This window comes from Salvelinus sp. IW2-2015, linkage group LG10, assembly GCF_002910315.2.
Source record: "Salvelinus sp. IW2-2015 linkage group LG10, ASM291031v2, whole genome shotgun sequence".
Taxonomy (NCBI): Eukaryota; Metazoa; Chordata; class Actinopteri; order Salmoniformes; family Salmonidae; genus Salvelinus; species Salvelinus sp. IW2-2015.
This window is the reverse complement of record NC_036850.1, coordinates 13,294,336-13,314,906: the sequence shown is the minus strand read 5'-3', so window position 1 is coordinate 13,314,906 and position 20,571 is coordinate 13,294,336. Positions and strand designations below refer to the sequence as shown.

The following is a 20,571-nucleotide window of genomic DNA, read 5'->3' as shown; positions in this document are numbered from 1 at the left end:
CTCTACAAAGTGACTCCCAAAGGAAGTTTAGCATACATACTATATAGAGCCTTCTGCTCCTCTCTTAAGCCCATTGGGGTAGCTAGCTAGCCTGGTTGTGCAGCATTCTTTCTGGTTTAACCAGGCTAGTAGCTAACTCGGTCTCCTCCACTCCTCTTCCTGACAGTGCTGCTAGCTGTCCTAAACAGTGTTGCCAACAATTTTTCAGTGAGAATCTCTATTGGCTCCTTGATTTGTTGCTAGAAGTCGCTAGAGGACGTTTGGCATTGCCGCGACGACGTCACAGCACCAATTGGCCTTGCTGCGGCACAGCTGCGGTCCCCGACGTTGCGTTTTTGCCCCCTCTCCTGCCGCAAGCCCCCTTCCCTTGTGCTTCTCTGCCTGTGTGTGCACCGTTACTGTGATTTTTGTTACACAGACAGCTTCTCCCATTCTCGTTTGTGACAGAATTGTTTGGGAAAAAGTCGCAAAATGCTATCAAAACCATAGAAACTCTCGCGAGCAAAACTCCCCAAAGGCTTGGAATTCCGAGCTGGATGACCATTCCCAGTTGTCTTAAACTCACTGAAGTCGAAAGTCTGAGATTTCTGACAAGGGCCCCAGCATTGTCTTACATCAGATAGTTTAGGCAGGGTTGTGGTGCTGAGTTCATTAGTAGGTCATTTGTGGTACGCCGCGTTAGAATGATGCTGTCTGATATGAGACATTGATGGTTAGAGTCGGTTGTGTGTGTTGATTCCTGTGTGTGTCTGTGTTGTGTCTGTGTTGTGTCTGTGTGCGCAGGTCCTGGCCCTGCCCAAAGTGAGGTAGTGATCGTGGCACCTCCTCAGAATGCCACGGTGGTGCAGGGGCGTCCAGCGGTGATGGAGTGCATGGCCCAGGGCGGGCAGCCCAAACCCCTGGTGTCCTGGAGCAGACAGGGTAAGACTCTCTCTCAATCCCTCTCATCGGTCCATCTACAGGGGCTCCCGAGTACCAGAACAGTACCTGGTTCGATTCCAGGTTGTATCACATCCGGCCTTGATTGGGAGTCCCATAGGGCGGCGCACAATTGGCCCAGTGTCGTCTGGGTTTGGCCGGGGTAGGCCGCCATTGTAAATAATCATTTGTTCTTAATTGACTTGCCTAGTGAAATAAAAAAAATACAATAAAAATAGGCTCACTACCAATGTCACAACGATATTTTTTTTCTCTGAAATCGCTTGTCTCTTCTGTTCCTTTCTGCTCTTTCTCCTGGACACAGACGGGAAGCCCATCGCCACCGACGTGGTTGTCCTGGAAACTAACCTGGTGATCCCCAACACACGGCGTAACCATGCGGGGGTCTACGTCTGCCGTGCCAACAAACCCAAGACCCGCGAGTTTGTCATAGCTGCAGCTGAACTGCATGTGCCAGGTAAGAAGAAGAATATGTGAGTGTGAAAATGTGGTATAGATTGCATTTTTGGCTTCGGTCTTAGAGCTCTGGTTTGCATGTTTGGCTTTGGTCTTAGAGCTCTGGTTTGCATGTTTGGCTTTGGTCTTAGAGCTCTGGTTTGCATGTTTGGCTTTGGTCTTAGAGCTATGGTTTGCATGTTTGGCTTTGGTCTTAGAGCTCTGGTTTTGCATGTTTGCTTTGCTAGAGTTGGTTGCTGTTCTTTGGTCTTAGAGCTCTGGTTTGCATGTTTGGGACTTTGGTCTAGAGCTCTGGTTTGCATGTTTTGGCTTCAGAGCTCGTTAGTGGTTCTGAGCCTTGGTTTGCATGTTTGAGCTTTTGGTCTTCAGACTCTGGTTTGCATGTTTGGCCTTCGTCTTAGAGCTCTTTTGTGTCCTTTGGCTGATTTGTGTGCTTGTCTAGAGTGCATTTGGCTTGACTTAGAGCTCTGGTTTGCATGTTTGGCTTCGGTCTTAGAGCTCGTTTGCAGTTTGGCTTCGATCGTGCAGCTCTGGTCCTTTATTAAAATTGTAATATATGCTGCTGTGAAGGATTATTTTTTTCCTAAGAAGGATGTTTCTCTATTTGCATTCTCCCCAGCCCCACCAGTGATCCTCCAGCCCCCAGAGACGGTGTCTCTCTCTCGGGGAAACCACAGCCAAGTTTGTGTGTAAACAGCTCTGGGGAGCTCCCCCCGGCACTGCACTGGCTGAAAGAATGGCAAGCCGGTCAAGTCCTAACGGGCGGGTGAAGACCCAGAGCCCTGGGGTGCTGCTCATCAACCAGCTGGGCCTGGACGACGCAGGGTACTACCAGTGCATCGCCGACAATGCTCTGGGGACGGCCTGCGCCACAGCCAAGCTGTCTGTCATTGTGAGAGAGGGTTCTACCCCAGCCACCACACCAGCTCTCTGCCACGCCCCAATCAAGCACCACCGCCCTCCTCACCTGGAACGGCCCGACACAACATGACCAGATTATAGGCTTCTCTGTGCACTACCAGCCCACTTCAGGTGTGTGTGTGTGTGTGTGTGGTGTGGTGTGTGTGTGTGTTGTGTGTGTGTGTGGGTGTGTGTGTGTGTGTGTTGTGTGTGTGTGTGTGTGTGTGTGTGTGTGTGTGTGTGATGGACAAACCTACAGGCTTGTACGTATGATATCTATCCACAAGGATGCTAGCTAGTTTCAAGGGTATAGGCATTAACATACATAGGTGCCTGGTTCCCTGGTAGCATGGTAGAGAATGCCACTGTCAGGTCAGGCTGAGTGTGTCCTGTGCTGTCCTGGTTAAACACTGAGCTTGTGTGGTCCACAGGCTCTGATCACATGGAATACCAGTTTGCTGTGAACAACGACACCACAGAGTACCATGTGAAGGAGCTACTGCCACACACAGCCTATACCTTCTACGTGGTGGCCTACTCCCCCATGGGAGCCAGCCGCCCGTCACGGCCCGTCGCCGTGGAGATGCTGGAGGACGGTGAGTAGGCGTGAAGACCACAGACCTCACTTCTCAAAGGAAAATAACAGTGACACGGTTAGATCTAATCCATATGACAGCATACATGAGTCATCATACACTTGAGAACAAATAGACCGCACGACGCGGTCAACTGTAATACGACCTATATTATACACGAATGACGCACAAAAGTAGATATTGTTACCCATCAACTAACTATGTGATTCTACTTTGTTGCTAAAAGCTAATGTAATGAATAAAGTGGTTTAGTAGCCTGTAGAATAGTATGGTTGATGTATGGATACTAAGAGTGTCCTGTACCTGATCTGACATGCTCTACTCCCCTGTACCCCTCCAGAGAATATGATAGGCTACTTAAGTCACCAGACACTAGATCCAGGGTTAGCTGTAATGGCACGTTAATACTAAGAATGTCCTGCCATGCTCTACCCCACAGTACCCAGTGCCCCTCCACAGCTGTCCCTGCTCAGCACCTCTCCTACAGACATCAGAGTGATGTGGCTGCCCCTGTCCTCCCAGCACAGCAGAGGAGCTGTCACCCGCTACCGCATCGACTACTCCACACTGGAACAGGGTGAGCCCAGCGCCATCTACTGGCACGGAGGCCACAGTACTACACTGCTGTCTTGTGTTATTACAACGCTGTCTGGTATTAGAACGTGGTGGTACATGTGTTCATGTTTCCGGAAGGCACGACTACAAAAGACTCTTAAACTCAGTCACACACATTTTGGCTCTAAGAACAATTGTAGATTCTAAACATTAAGTATTGAAGAGTGACTTAGGGTATAAGCCCAAAGCATAAAGTGTTCTGTTCTATCCATGGTATACAATGAGTCATCAGGTCTTACATAATAGGATAATGGATTGTGGTGATAGTGTGCCATGAGTGGCCTTTCAAGAAGATGGGTTGCGTCTAATGTGTGTGTGTGTGTGTGTGTTTACTGCAGTGGACAACGTGTTTTCTGTGGAGGTGGGGGGGAATGAGACTCAGCTTACCTTGCGGGAGCTGCTGCCTAACCAGGCCTATCGACTGAGGATGGCAGCGGGAACGGGAGCAGGCTTTGGTGTGCCGTCAGAGTGGAACCAGCACCACACCCCAGACCACTTTAACCACAGCATGGGTGAGACCTCTCTCTCTGTATGTGTGTGTGTGTGTGTGTGTGTGTGTGTCTCTCACTCTCTCACACACACACACACACCCTTCAACTTCAGCATCAATATCCACCACAATAAGTGACCTGACCCGGTATGGTCCTTAACCTTTATTTATCCAGGTAATCTCATTGAGATAAAATGTATTTCTCAAGATAGACCTGGGTCCAATCAAGACAGCAGCAGGGGGAACAACGTTTCAGAAAATCCTAATCAAAAATCACATTTTATACACGTGTTTAGCAGATGTTATTGCGGGTGTAGCGAAATGCTTGTCAGGCATGCAGTAATAACTTACAGAAGCACACCATAAACAAATGATAGATGTAGTAAAACTGATATCCATATATATTATTTTTATCCTTGTCCATAAGAGCAGCCTCCACTTTCCCATTCTCATGCTATAACTATCACGTTTCAGGAGAAGACTCAGATGCAGACAGTGTCGAAGTAACAAAAGTTTATTACTAGAACAGGGGTCAGACAAAACGACAGGTCAAGGGCAGGCAGAGGTCAGTAATCCAGATCAGAGTCCATAAAATACAGAACGGCAGGCAGTCTTGGAGTCAGGGCAGGCAGAGGTCAATAATCCAGAGTGGTGTGACAAGGTACAGAACGGCAGGCAGGCTCAGGGCAGGCAGAATGGTCAAAACCGGGAAAACTGGAAAAGAGGAACCAGAAAAAGACGAGCAATGGGAAAAAAGAACACTGCAGCCTTCCATTCAAGCTGACTGTTCATGGCTCGGCAGTGTCATGTGGTGAATACACCTTCACCTACACATTTGCATCAGCCATACAATTGCTCTCCATTCAGGGGCAAGGCAACATGGCTGACTGTGCCTCTTGGTAGGCAGAAGATTCATTTAGAAGAAATTAACAGAAATCTATTCAATCCTTTTCTCTACAGTGAGTAAGCTCTCACGAATGCCATTAATTCACATGAGAAGAAAATCTGTTAATACACACAAGAAGAAAATCGCACCGAATAGGGCCTCATTGTCAGTTCATGTGGATTACAAGAAGCTGCTGAGGGGAGGACGGCTCATAATAATGGCTGGAATAGAAGAAATGGAATGGTATTTGAACACACAGAAACCATTTGATACCATTCCATTAATTATCATAAACTATTACTATAATCCCATCCTCCCCAATTAAGGTGGCACCTGTTCTAGATCCAGGTCTATAGAATTATATTATTTAATGTTATAGTCATTGGGAGATTGTCAAATTGAGTTGGTACAATAAATCAATGCCTGGATCTTGTTTTGTTGAATCATGTTATAAGCTCCAGTAATGTTGTTTCATGCTGGCMCCTTGTTTGCTTTTCGTCTTTCCCAGTGATCTTTGCTCCCACAGAGCTGAAGGTTAGGGCCAAAATGAACTCCCTCCATGTCACATGGCAGCCCCCGCCCAATCACACGCAGATCTCCGGCTACAAGCTCTTTTGCAGGGAGGTGGTTGGTGAAGAGCTGACCAATGGGGAGACTCATCCTGAGAGGGAGCGGGTGAGGAGGATGGAGGCCCACACCATCAAGCTCCGCAAGAGGGTCAAACATCATGAGGTCTCTAGTCTGGGTGAGTCTGGGATGTTCACATGCCGGTGTTGTTTAAATCCCTTCCTACTCCTCCAGGTGATAATATTTGTATGGAAAAATGTGACTCTTAATAACATGTTTGGACCTCGTGGTCATTATGCCAGGCTTTCTTGTGGTTATGTATAATTTGGTGTGTTTATGTGTTGCGATACGTTTCTATATATTTCTGTGTGTGTGTGTGTGTGTGTGTCAGTCCCTGACAGACTATATGAAGTGAAGGTGTGGGCCTTCAATAAGCAGACGGATGGCTATGCTGCAGGATGGAAGGGCAGGACAGAGAAGGCACATGGCAAAGGTGTGTCTATTCATCGGTGTGTGTGTGTGTGTGTGTGCGTGCGAGCGTGTGTCATTCTATTCTGTCTGTCAGAGTTAAAGAAAGTCTGTACAAACCACTATTTGTGTATAAACTGTCTGTGTGTGTTTTTGCAGCACCCCCTAAGGGGAACCCCCCTCCCCTGCCCCCCAGCAGCATCAAGGCTACAGCCAACAGCTCCACATCCATCTGGCTGCGCTGGGAGAAACCTCGCTTCAGCAACGTCCGCATCATCAACTACACCGTACGCTGCAGCCCGGCCGGCATCAGATCTTGTTCCTACTACACGAGGTCAGTCAGGGACCCATCCCAAACACAACACATCTCCTGGTCTCTACTACACCAGGTCAGTCAGGGACCATCCCAAACACACAACATCCCCTGGTCTCCTACTACACCAGGTCAGTCAGGGACCATCCCAAACACGAACACATCCCTGGTCTCCTACTACAACCAGGTCAGCAGGGACCATCCCAAACACAACACATCTCCTGGTCTCCTATACACCAGGTCAGTCAGGGACCATCCAAACACGACACATCCCCTGGTCTGCTACTACACAGGTCAGTCAGGGACCATCCCAAACCACAAACACATCCCCTGGTCTCTACTACACCAGGTCAGTCAGGGACATCCAACACAACACATCCCCTGGTCTCCTACTACACCAGGTCAGTCAGGGACATCCCAAAACACAACACATCTCCCTGGTCTCCTACTACACCAGGTCAGTCAGGGACATCCCAAACACGACACATCCCTGGTCTCCTTACTACACCAGGTCAGTCAGGGACCATCCCAAACACAACAACATCTCCTGGTCTCCTACTACACCCAGGTCAGTCAGGACCATCCCAAACACGACACATCCCCTGGTCTTCCTATACACCAGGTCAGTCAGGGACATCCCAAACACAACACATCCCTGGTCTCCTACTACACCAGGTCAGTCAGGGACCATCCCAACACCAACACATCTCCTGGTCTCCTAACTACACCAGGTCAGTCAGGACCATCCCAAACACGACACTATCCCCTGGTCTCCTACTACACCAGGTCAGTCAGGGACCATCCCAAACACAACACATCTCCTGGTCTCCTACTACACCAGGTCAGTCAGGGACCATCCCAAACACAACACATCCCCTGGTCTCCTACTACACCAGGTCAGTCAGGGACCATCCAAACACGACACATCCCCTGGTCTCCTACTACACAGGTCAGTCAGGGACCATCCCAAACACAACACACTCCTTGGTTCTCCTACTACACCAGGTCAGTCAGGGACCATCCCAAACACAACACATCTCCTGGTCTCCTACTACACCAGGTCAGTCAGGGACATCCCAAACACAACACATCTCCTGGTCCTACTACACCAGGTCAGTCAGGGACCATCCAAACACAACACTCTCCTGGTCTCCTACTACACCAGGTAGTCAGGGACCATCCCAAACACGACACATCCCTGGTCTCCTACTACACCAGGTCAGTCAGGACCATCCCAAACACAACACATCCCCTGGGTCTCCTACTACACCAGGTCAGTCAGGGACCATCCCAAACACAACACATCTCCTGGTCTCCTACTACACCAGGTCAGTCAGGGACCATCCCAAACACGACACATCCCCTGGTCTCCTACTAACACCAGGTCAGTCAGGGACCATCCCAAACACAACACATCTCCTGGTCTCCTACTACACCAGTCAGTCAGGGACCATCCCAAACACGACACATCCCTTGGTCTCCTACTACACCAGGTCAGTCAGGGACCACTCCAAACAACAACACATCCCTGGTCTCCTACTACACCAGGGTCAGTCAGGGACCATCCCAAACACGACACATCCCCTGGTCTCCTACTACACCAGGTCAGTCAGGGACCATCCAAACACAACACATCTCCTGGTCTCCTACTACACCAGTCAGTCAGGGACCATCCCAAACACGACACATCCCTGGTCTCCGTACTACACCAGGTCAGTCAGGGACCATCCCAAACAACACATCCCTGGTCTCCTACTACACCAGGTCAGTCAGGGACCATCAAACACAACACATCCTGTCTCCTACTACACCAGGTCGTCCAGGGACCATCCCAAAACACACATCCCCTGGTCTCCTACTACACCAGGTCAGTCAGGGACCATCCCAAACACGACACATCCCTGGTCTCCTACTACACCAGGTCAGTCAGGGACCATCCCAAACACAACACATCTCCTGGTCTCCACTAACACCAGGTCAGTCAGGGACCATCCCAAACACCGACACATCCCCTGGTCTCCTACTACACCAGCGTCAGTCAGGACCATCCCAAACACACAACACATCCCCGGTCTCCTACTACATCCAGGTCAGTCAGGGACCATTCCCAAACACAAAACCAAACATCTCCTGGTCTCCTACTACACCAGGTCAGTCAGGACCTCCCAAACACGACACATCCCTTGGTCTCCTACTACACCAGGTCAGTCAGGACCATCCAAACACAACACATCTCCTGGTCTCCTACTACACCAGGTTCAGTCAGGGACCATCCCAAAACACAACACATCCCTCTGGTCTCCTACACACCAGGTCAGTCAGGGACCATCCCAAACACAACACATCCCCCTGGTCTCCTACTACACCAGGTCAGTCAGGGACCATCCAAACACAACACATCTCCTGGTCTCCTACTACACCAGTCAGTCAGGGACCATCCCAAACACGACACATCCCCTGGTCTCCTACTACACCAGGTCAGTCAGGGACCATCCCAAACACAACACATCTCCTGTCTCCTACTACACCAGGTCAGTCAGGGACCATCCCAACACAACACATCTCTGGTCTCCTACTACACCAGGTCAGTCAGGGACCATCCCAAACACACACATCTCCTGGTCTCCTACTACACCAGGTCAGTCAGGGACCATCCCAAACACAACACATCTTCCTGGTCCCTACTACACCAGGTCAGTCAGGGACCATCCCAAACACGACACATCTCCTGGTCTCCTACTACACCAGGTCAGTCAGGGACCATCCCAACACAACACCATCCCCTGGTCTCCTGACTACACCAGGTCAGTCGGGACCATCCAAACACAACACATCTCCTGGTCTCCTTACCACCAGGTCAGTCAGGACCATCCCAAACACGACACATCCCCTGGTCTCCTACTACACACAGTCAGGTCAGGGGACCATCCCAAACACAACCACATCTCCCTGGTCTCCTACTAACACAGGTCAGTCAGGGACCATCCCAAACACGAACACATCCCCTGGTCTCCTACTACACCAGGTCAGTCAGGGACCATCCCAAACACAACACATCTCCTGGTCTCCTACTACACCAGGTCAGCAGGGACCATCCAAACACGACAACATCCCCTGGTCTCCTACTACACCAGGTAGTCAGGGAACCATCCCAAACACAACACATCTCCTGGTCTCCTACTACACCAGGTCAAGTCAGGGACCATCCCAAACACAACACATCCCTGGTCTCCTACTACACCAGGTCAGTCAGGGACCATCCCAACAAAAACACATCTCCTGGCTCCTACACACCAGGTCAGTCAGGGGACCATCCCAAACACAAACACATCCCTGGTCTCCTACTACACCAGGTCAGTCAGGGACCATCCAAACACAACACATCTCCTGGTCTCCTACTACACCAGGTCAGTCAGGGACCATCCCAAACACACACACATCCCCTGTCTCCTACTACACCAGGTCATGTCAGGGACCATCTCCAAACACGACGACATCTCCTGGTCTCCTACTACACCAGGTCAGTCAGGGACCATCCCAACACACAACACATCTCCTGGTTCTCTACTACACCAGGTCAGTCAGGGACCATCCCAAAACACGACACATCTGGTCTCCTACTACACAGGTCAGTCAGGGACCATCCCAAACACAACACATCTCCCTGGTCTCCTACTACACCAGTCAGTCAGGGACCATCCCAAACACCACAACACATCACCCTGGTCGTCCTACTACACCAGGTCAGTCAGGGACCATCCAAACCAACACATCTGCCTGGTCTCCTACTACACCAGGTCAGTCAGGACATCCAAACACAACACATCCCCTGGTCTCCTACTACACCAGGTCAGTCAGGGACCATCCCAAACACAACAATCTCCGGTCTCCTACTAACCATCAGGTCAGTGGACCATCCCAAACACACACATCTCCTGGTCTCCTACTACACCAGGTCAGTCAGGGACCATCCCAAACACGACACATCCCTGGTCTCCTACTACACCAGGTCAGTCAGGGACCATCCCAAACACGACACATCCCTGGTCTCCTTTACACAACCAGGTCAGTCAGGGACCATCCCAAACACGACACATCCCTGGTCTCCTACACACCAGGTCAGTCAGGGACCATCCCAAACACAACACATCTCCTGGTCTCCTACTACACCAGGTCAGTCAGGGACCATCCCAAACACGACACATCCCCTGGTCCCTTACTACACCAGGTCAGTCAGGGACCATCCCAAACACAACACATCTCCTGGTCTCCTACCTACCAGGTCAGTCAGGGACCATCCCAAACACAACACATCTCCTGTCTCCTATACACCAGGTCAGTCAGGGACCATCCCAACACAACACATCTCCTGGTCTCCTACTACACCAGGTCAGTCAGGGACCATCCAAAAACCAACACATCTCCCTGGTCTCCTACTACACCAGTCAGTCAGGGACCATCCCAAACACGACACATCCCTGGTCCCTACTACACCAGGTCAGTCAGGGACCATCCCAAAACACAACACATCCCTGGTCTCCTACTACACCAGGTCAGTCAGGGACCCATCCCAAACACAAACACATCTCCTGTCTCCTACTACACCAGGTCAGTCAGGGACCATCCAAACACGACACTTCCCCTTGGTCTCCTTCTACACCAGGTCAGTCAGGCGACCATCCCAAACACAACACATCTCCTGGTCTCCTACTACACCAGGTCAGTCAGGGACCATCCAAACACGAACATCCCTGGTCTCCTACTACACCAGGTCAGTCAGGGACATCCCAACACAAAAAACATCTCCTGGTCCTACACACCAGGTCAGTCAGGGACCATCCCAAACGACACATCCCCTGGTCTCCTACTACACCAGGTCAGTCAGGGACCATCCCAAAACACAACACATCTCCTGGTCTCCTACTACACGGTCAGTCAGGGACCATCCCAAACACAACACATCCCTGGTCTCCTACTACACCAGGTCAGTCAGGGACATCCAAACACAACACATCTCCTGGTCTCCTACTACACCAAGGTCAGTCAGGGACCATCCCAAAACACAACACATCCCTTGGCTCCTAACTACACCAGGTCAGTCAGGGACCATCCCAAACACAACACATCTCCTGGTCTCCTTACTACACAGGTCAGTCAGGGACCACCCAAACACAACACATCCTCCTGGTCTCCTACTACACCAGGTCAAGTCAGGGACCATCCCAAACACGACCACATCTCCTGGTTCTCCTACTACACCAGGTCAGTCAGGGACCATCCCAAACACACACATCCCTGGTCTCCTACTACACAGGTCAGTCAGGACCATCCCAAACACGACACATCCCTGGTCTCCTACTACACCAGGTCAGTCAGGGACCATCCAAACACAACACATCTCCTGGTCTCCTACTACACCAGGTCAGTCAGGGACCATCCCAAACACAACACATCCCTGGTCTCCTACTACACCAGGTCAGTCAGGGACCATCCAACACAACACATCTCCTGGTTCTCCTACTACACCAGGTCAGTCAGGGACCATCCAAACACAACACATCTCCTGGTCTCCTACTACACCAGGTCAGTCAGGGACCATCCCAAACACCAACACATCTCCTGTCTCCTACTACCCAGGTCAGTCAGGACCATCCCAAACACAACCACATCTTCCTGGTCTCCTACTACACCAGGTCAGTCAGGGACCCATCCAAACACGACACATCCCTGGTCTCCTACTACACCAGGCAGTCAGGGACCATCCCAAACAACACATCTCCTGGTCTCCTACTACACAGGTCAGTCAGGGACCATCCCAAACACGACACATCCCTGGTCTCCTACTACACCAGGGTCAGTCAGGGACCATCCCAAACACAAACACATCTCCTGGTCTCCTACTACACCAGGTCAGTCAGGGACCATCCCAAAACAACACATCCTGGTCTCCTACTACACCAGGTCAGTCAGGGACCATCCCAAACACAACACATTCCTGTCTCCTACTACACCAGGTCAGTCAGGGACCATCCCAACACAACACATCCCCTGGTCTCCTACTACACCAGGTCAGTCAGGGACATCCCAAACACAACACATCCCTGGTCTCCTACTACACCAGGTCAGTCAGGGACCATCCCAAACACACACATCCCCTGGTCTCCTACTACACCAGGTCAGTCAGGGACCATCCAAACACGAACACATCTCCTGGTCTCCTACTACACCAGGTCAGTCAGGGACCATCCCAAACACACACATCCCTGGTCTCCTACTACACCAGGTCTAGTCAGGGACCATCCCAAACACGAACACATTCCCTGGTCTCCTACTACACCAGGTCAGTCAGGGACCATCCCAAACACCAACACATCTCCTGGTCTCCTACTAACCAGGTCAGTCAGGGACCCATCCCAAACACAACATCCCTCGGTCTCCCTACACACCAGGTCGTCAGGGACCATCCCAACAAACACATCTCCTGGTCTCCTACTACACCAGGTCAGTCAGGGACATCCCAAACACAACACATCCCTGGTCTCCTACTACACCAGGTCAGTCAGGACCATCCAAACACACACATCCCTGGTCTCCTACTACACCACGTCGTCAGGACCATCCCAAAACACAACACATCCCCTGGTCTCCTACTACACCAGGTCAGTCAGGGACATTCCCAAACACAACACATCCCTGGTCTCCTACTACACCAGGTCAGTCAGGGACCATCCCAAACACGACACATCTCCTGGTCTCCTACTACACCAGGTCAGTCAGGGACCATCCCAAACACACACATCCCCGCGTCTCCTACTACACCAGGTCAGTCAGGGACCATCCCAAACACGACACATCCCTTGGCTCCTACATACACAGGTCAGTCAGGGACCATTCCCAAACACAACACATTCTCCTGGTCTCCTACTACACCAGGTCAGTCAGGACCATCCCAAACACGACACATCCCCTGGTCTCCTACTACACCAGGTCAGTCAGGGACCATCCCAAACACAAACATCTCCTGGTCTCCTACTACACCAGGTCAGTCAGGGACCATCCCAAACACGACACATCCCCTGGTCTCCTACTACACCAGGTCAGTCAGGGACCATCCCAACACAACACATCTCCTGGTCTCCTACTACACCAGGTTCGACGCAGGGAACCATCACGCAAACACGACACATCCCTGTCTCCTACTACACCAGGTCATGTCAGGACCATCCTCAAACACAACACATCCCATGGTCTCCTACTACCACCAGGGTCAGTTCATGGACCATCCCAAAACACAACACATTCCCTGGTCTCCTACTCACACCAGGTTCAGTCAGGGACCATCCCAAAACACAACACATCGTCCTGGCTTCCTACTACCACCAGGTAGTCAGGACATCCCAAACACACAATCCCCTGGTCCCACTACCCAGGTCAGTCAGGGACCATCCCAAACACAAACCAACATCTCCTGCGTCTCCTACTACCACCAGGTCCAGTCAGGGACCATCCCAAAACAACGACAAATCCCCTGGTCTCCTACACACCAGGTCAGTCGAGGGCACCATCCCAAACACAACACATCTCCTGGTCTCCTACTAACAGCATTCAGGGAATCAACCCCCATCCTGTCAATAACAAAAACATCAGTCGCGACCATCCCAAACACGACACATCTCCTGCGTCTCCTGACGTACACCAGCGTCAGTTCAGGGACCATCCCCAAACCACAACAATTCCCTCTGCGTCCCTACTACACCAGGTCAGTCAGGACCATCCCAAACACACCACATTCCCTGGTCCTCTACCACACCAGGTCATCAAGGGACCATCCCAAAACACAACACATCCCCTGTCTCCACTACACCAGTCAGTCAGGACCATCCCAAACAACCCAACACAATCTCCTGGTCTCCTTACTACACCAGGTCAGTCAGGGACCATCCCAAAACACAACACATCCCTTGGTCTCCTACGTACACCAGTCAGCAGGACCATTCCCAAACACACACATCCTGCCTCCTACTAACCAGGGTCAGTCAGGGACACATCCCAAACACAACACATCTCCTGGTCTCCTATACACCCATGCGTCAGTCAGGGACCATCTCCAAACACGACACATCCCCTGGCTCCTCTCAGTCGTGACCATCCAAACACAACACTCTGGACTCCGAAGTCAGGGACCATCCCAAACACGAACACATTCCCGGTCTCCTACTACACCAGGTTCAGTCAAGGACCATCCCAAACACACACATCCCCTGTCTCCCTACTACACCAGGTCAGGTCAGGGTACCATTCCCAAAACACGACACATCCCTGTCTCCTACTACACCAGGTCCAGTCCAGGGACCATCCCAAACACAACATCATCGCCTGTCTCCTACTACAACCAGGTCAGTCAGGGACCTATCCCAACACGACACATCCCCTGGCTCCTACTACACCAGGCAGTCAGGGACCATCCCAAACACAAACACATCTCCTGGTCTCCTACTACACCAGGTCACAGGATCAAATCAGGACCACCGGTCTCCCACAAGGGCAGCAGGCCCAAACACACATCCCCGGTCTCCTACTACACCAGGTCAGTCAGAGGGACCATCCCAAACACAACACATCTCCCCTGGTCGCTCCTACTACACCAGGTCAGTCAGGGGACCATCCCAAACACAGGACATCATTCTCTGGGTCTCCTACTACACCAGGTCAGTCAGGGACCATCCCAAAACACACGAACACATCCCCTGGTCTCCTACTTAACACCCAGGTCAGTCAGGACCATCCCAAACACAAACACCATCTCCTGGTCTCCTACTACACCAGGTTCAGTCAGGGACCACCCAAACGGACCACACCCCCTGGTCTCCTACTTTACACCAGGTCAGTCACGGGACCATCCCAACACAACACATCTCCTGGTCTCCTACTACACCAGGGTCAGTCAGGGACCATCCCAAACACGAACACATCTCCTGGTCTCCTACGTTACACCAGGTTAGTCGGACATCCCAAACCGACCATCCCCTGGTCTCCCTACTACACCAGGTCAGTCAGGGGTACATCCCAAACACAACACATCTCCTGGTCCTACGTACACCAGGTCAGTTCAGGAACCACCACAACACGACACATCCCCCTGAGTCTCCTGACTACACCAGGTTCAGTCAGGGACCATCCACAAACACAAACACACCCCTGGTCTGCCTACTACACAGGTCAGTCAGGGGACTCATCCCAAACACAACACATCTCCTGGTCTCCTACACACCAGCGTCAGTCGAGGATCAGTCAGGGACCATCCCAAACACAACACATCCCCTGGTCTCCTACTACACCAGGTCAGTCAGGGACCATCCCAAACACAACACATCCCCTGGTCCTGGGTCAAACACAGGATAATAGAATAGATATCGAGCCTCTTTTAGAGGAAAATGGAAGTTCCAAATTCCATTATCTGAAGTTGATCACATTAAAGAAGCCCTTTTTATTGAAATGTAATATTTCTTCCAGACTGGCTAAATCGATATTCAGGTTATGAATGGAAAGAAGGATGTGCAAGTTTTCCCATTTGTGATTCATTCATTCATTTTTTTCTCTCCCAAACTGTGTTTTGCAGCTCTGCTCAGGAGATCCTCTTGGGGGCGCTAAAACCCCACACCCGCTATGAGCTGGCTGTGCAGTCCAATGGAGGAGACATGGTTGGTCCCTTCAGCGGCACCGTGGAGGAGTACACTCTCACTGACGGTAAGTCTCTACTGTTCTCATCAGTGTAGTGGAAAAATCTGTGCATCAGTGTAACATAAAGGTGGATGCTTGTATTCAATATGCTCTGTCGCTCACTTTCACTTCCTCTGTGTGGGTGTTTTTGTTTCTGACAGAGGTGTGTAGTTCGTTGGTGTATGTGTGTTTTTGTTTTACTATCCTTGTGGGTACCAGAAGTCCTCACAAGTATAGTAAAACAAGGAAAATACGGACCAGTGTGGAGATTGACGGTCCCCACAGGGAAAAATGCTATTTTAGGCTTATGGGTTGGGTTTAGGTTTAGGGTTACAATTAGGGTTAGAATTAAGGTTAGGGGTTAGGAGTTAAGGTTAGGTTAGTTTTAGGGTTAGGGGTTTGGGGTTAGGGTTAGGGTTAGGTAAAGGGTTAAGGCTAGGGTTAGATTTAGGGTTAGAGAAAATGGGATTTTGGATGGGAATCAATTATTTGGTCCCCACAAGGATAGCAATACAAAACTGTGTCTGTGTGAGACTGAGCAAGTGTGATTGAGGCAGGTTAACAGAGAAGGGATTAATCTTTAGGGGCGTAGGGAGATAATTGGCTGTAATTAAATGTCCAGTTGGAAGTGGCCCTTGTGTTGGCCAAGAGCTGTCTGGGACAGGGCCCGTCAATCAGTTCAGCCAAGTGGTGTCAGGGAGGGGCCAGGGACATCAAGTCCTCTCTGTCTTATTCATTACGATCTGAAAGGTCAAACTGATCCTAGATCAGCATTGAGACGCTTTGTGAGTACTGGCCAGGAGGGGCTAGCCAGCAGGGGATTCATTACCAGGGCAACGAAGTAGGGGTCTTTGGTTTGACACAGCAGGGGTAGCTGCCTGCCGGATCCCATACTACCGCCCTCTGTCACCTGAGACCCAGTCCCATCCCTATATGACCAGGTGGCGAGGGCACCTTGTCCCAGAAGGGTGTCACACCTGTCCCAGCCAGCCACACAAAGCCTGTGTGGCCAGCCCTCTGTGGGGCTTTATTTCTGTGGTGTGATTACTGACATCCCCCCCTGTGTCCCCAGTACCCTCCACCCCCCCAGCGGAYCTGCAGCTCAGTGCCTTGGACTCCTCCTCTGTGTTGGTGAACTGGCGCCCGCCTGTGGAGCCCAATGGCATCATCATCAGCTACAGGATCCTATACACCATCAACCTCAGCCAGCCTGAGCACCTGTGGAACAACCTCTCCCAAGATGGTGGGTGGTTGAATCTGCGGCTGTTGCGAGGAACTGTGTGGGTTCTATAAGTGGATGCAAATGGGACTGTTAATGACTCACACACTTACCTCCCTCTACCTCTCCCTCTCTCTCCCTCCCTCTTAGGGACCATCATGAGTGCTGAGGTAACAGGGCTGTCTAGTGGGACACAATACTTCTTTAAGATGAGGGCGTCCACTGAGGTGGGGGTGGGGCCTTACTCCCCAGTGAAGGATGTGCACACTCCTCCCAAGAAATATGGTGAGTGGGTCTACTGTCTATACATACTGTGATGGTGTGTGTGTCATCACTTACATAAGTATTTCCTACACACACACACAGAGTCCTTTAAAGTGGTTAATCCATCAATGCCAGTGGGGGAGAGAAGCCTGCAGGAGGCTGTGTCATATCTCTCATCACTCTCTGGCTTTCTGAGGTGAATATTAGAGTGGTGACCTCAGCAGCCGCTGCACCCGGAGAACTCTATGAATCAACTTCATATCTGATTTTGAGAAGCAGAAGAGCTGTGGATGACACCTTGTCTATAACCACGGTGAAGGGGCCTGTGACGGAGCGGCTCATTCTATATGGGCTTGGCAGGGGAAAGAAAGAAGGATATGTGCACACTGTTGAATACTACTGCAGTTTCATTGGGCTTCTCAAGGAGACCTCCATCAATCATTATCTATTTGTAGCCCAATTACACTTTGTCCGTCAGAGAATAATGAACACAACAGCTAAATTCGAGCATCTAGAAGCAAGCCAGGAGAGAGCTCCATTCAGAAGCAAAAGGTCACCACATTGGAGCTATGGGAGTCCATCCTCCTCTGGTTGGCACAGGGCATTAGCTGAAACCACTGAGACGGAGAAAGACAAACTAAGATGACCGAGTAGCAGGTTTATTCTGGTCCTGCTGAGTTGCCCCATATTCGGCTCCATCAGACAGTCTTGCCAGTAGTAAATGCAATGTGATTGAGGGTGAGGTGGATGGTGGGCGGGCGAGAGCGGAGCGAGCACCATCTGTCCTCTCTCCACTCTGCTGCCAGATAGACAGCAATTGCCCAAGCTCAATTAATATCTCCCTCCCTGGAAGTGTGAATTGGTTCCTTCATGGCCCGCTGAAATTGATTGAGCGGTGGAATCCGGCTGTCATCATACAGTATATTATCATTCATCTTCCCACTTACCTTCTGTTCTCTAACTGTGTCCTGTGCTGACAGGTTCAGACACTCATCCAGTATCTTGTCTGTTTTCTCTCCCCGTTTCCTGCATGCCTTCCTGGGCTGTTCCCTGTTCTCTATAGAGCTGGACATCCATGCAGTGACAGGCATCATAGTTGGTGTGTGTCTGGGGCTGCTCAGCATTCTCCTTTGTATGTGTGTCAGCTTCCGCAACGGCAAGGCCAGGTAAGAAGAGGCCACCTGAAAGCAAATGACTCTGTCTATTTTAGTATGTCTACTTTAGTATGTACGTCTAGGATTTGAGGGTCATTAAGCTTTCACTGGCATTGTAAGATGTAAGGGAAGGTGTGTGTGTGTGTGTGTGTGTGTGTGTGTGTGTGTGTGTGTGTGTGTGTGTGTGTGTGTGTGTGTGTGTGTGTGTGTGTGTGTGTGTGTGTGTGTGTGTGTGTGTGTGTGTGTGTGTGTGTGTGTGTGTGTGTGTGTGTGTGTGTGGTGTGTGTGTGTGTGTGTGTGTGTGTGTGTGTGTGTTAGAGAGAGAAGCTGCAGCAGCAGAGAGACAGACAGGCAGATGTTGGGCAAGTGGTGTCCTGAAAGACAGAGCACCACGGATGGCTGCTCTTGGTCTATTATGAAGCTGTGCGGTTAATGAGCAGGAAAGAATATGAAACAAAAGTCATGTTTCCCTGCATTGGGTTTGACAGGGAGAGCAGTAAACTGATTTAAATAGAAGTGGAGGATTTGGAGATGTTTTATATAGCTACAGAATTAGGATGACTTTTGTGTGAGACCCAGGGGGGGTCCATGTCTTCATGCTGCACATTTGACATTTCAGATGTGAATAAATTTGAATAATTTTGCATTAATACAGAACAACTATTATTACTGTCTGTTTTGGTATTTAGCTCGTTTGAATACCAGTGTGTACTATAGTGAATCCAGCTAGCCATCACAATTTGAGATGGAGTGACAATATGTTGTTCATCCTACTGTTATAGTTGTAATGACTGTCTATGACAATGCATTCCTCATATTTGTTTTTAAAAGGATACTTCAGGATGTTGGCAATGAGTCCTTCCTTTGTCTACTTCCCCAGAGGCAGATGAACTCATGGATACCATTTCCATGTCTCTTTGTCCAGTATGAAGGAAGTTAGAGGTCGTTTCGCGTTAGCGCAATGACTGGAAGTCTATGGCATCTGCTAGCATGTTAGTATATACCTATAGACTTCCAGGCATTGCGCTAATGCTAGTTAGCATTGGCTCGCGAACCTACCTCCAACTTTCTTCATACTGGACGCAGAGACATACAAATGGTATCCACGAGTTCATCTGACTCTGGGGAAGTAGATAAAATTGGCAAAATCCAGAAGTTTTCCTATTAAAAACCACAATTGTTAATGATCATCCTTGTTTTTATACTCTGAGGTTAAACCATGTGCAGTGACATAACTCTAATCCTTAACCCGTGTCCCTCCTCTGTGCTGTGTAACCAGAGAGGTGTCTGGAGGGCTGGACTCCACTGCTCTGCCCCCACAGTACCATCATGGGTGTAGGTCTGTGCCCACCATGGTGCCAGAATGCAGTGATTGCCATGAGCTAGAGACCCTGATGCCCCTGGGCAGCCTGGACCATGACCATGACCGCACCCAACCCCTCACAGAGCCCACTGAGGAGCACAGCCTCATGGGTAATGTAGGAATAGGGGACGATGCCCTAGGAGCTGAGCTCAAGGTGAGTAGTCAGGACACTGGATACCACACTAAACACAAATATAGTACTTTTCAAGGTTACTTGTTGAGTCGTGTTTTTCTTCTGACTTTGTCATTCTCCAGGCTGCTTATAATGGGTCAGTTAGTCGTAACTGGGCCAACCGGATCACCAAATACAGGGATACCATCACAGAGGACTCTCCAACTCTTAACAATGGAACTTTGGACATGACCAACACAGAGAATGGCAAGGTATGTGAGCAGAGTTTGTGTGTGTCAGTGCGCGTGTGTGTGTGTTTGTATGTACAAGAATAAGAGGTAGATGGGGTAGAAAGTGGCTTGTGTGCGAGCGTGGTTTGTGTGTGCGAGCGTGGTTTGTGCGTGCGAGCGTGGTGTGTGTGTGCGAGCGTGGTGTATGCGTGCGAGTGTGGTTTGTGTGTGCGAGCGTGGTTTGTGTGTGCGAGCGTGGTTTGTGTGTGCGAGCGTGGT

At 50.4% G+C, this 20,571-nt stretch overlaps 1 protein-coding gene and 1 long non-coding RNA gene across 2 annotated transcripts in view; one reads left to right on the top strand and one right to left on the bottom strand.

Moving 5' to 3' along the window:
• Positions 1–20,540, top strand: part of LOC111969104 (immunoglobulin superfamily DCC subclass member 4-like) — a 67,341-nt gene extending 46,801 nt beyond the window's left edge. The window contains 19 exon segments of the mRNA XM_070445397.1: positions 784–921; positions 1,244–1,396; positions 2,015–2,085; positions 2,088–2,126; positions 2,128–2,151; positions 2,153–2,299; positions 2,301–2,427; positions 2,727–2,891; positions 3,331–3,468; positions 3,845–4,018; positions 5,391–5,627; positions 5,841–5,942; positions 6,077–6,251; positions 15,850–15,977; positions 17,023–17,193; positions 17,320–17,454; positions 18,497–18,599; positions 19,867–20,104; positions 20,206–20,540. Coding sequence (XP_070301498.1) covers positions 784–921; positions 1,244–1,396; positions 2,015–2,085; positions 2,088–2,126; positions 2,128–2,151; positions 2,153–2,299; positions 2,301–2,427; positions 2,727–2,891; positions 3,331–3,468; positions 3,845–4,018; positions 5,391–5,627; positions 5,841–5,942; positions 6,077–6,251; positions 15,850–15,977; positions 17,023–17,193; positions 17,320–17,454; positions 18,497–18,599; positions 19,867–20,104; positions 20,206–20,397 — 2,657 coding nt within the window. The 3' untranslated portion in view covers positions 20,398–20,540.
• Positions 4,504–20,571, bottom strand: part of LOC139028316 (uncharacterized) — a 26,822-nt gene continuing 10,754 nt past the window's right edge. The window contains exons 2-3 of the long non-coding RNA XR_011480491.1: positions 18,381–18,614; positions 4,504–4,710 (exon numbers count right to left, since the gene is read on the bottom strand). This is a non-coding gene — a long non-coding RNA (uncharacterized lncRNA). The remainder of the gene's footprint in view (positions 4,711–18,380; positions 18,615–20,571) is intronic.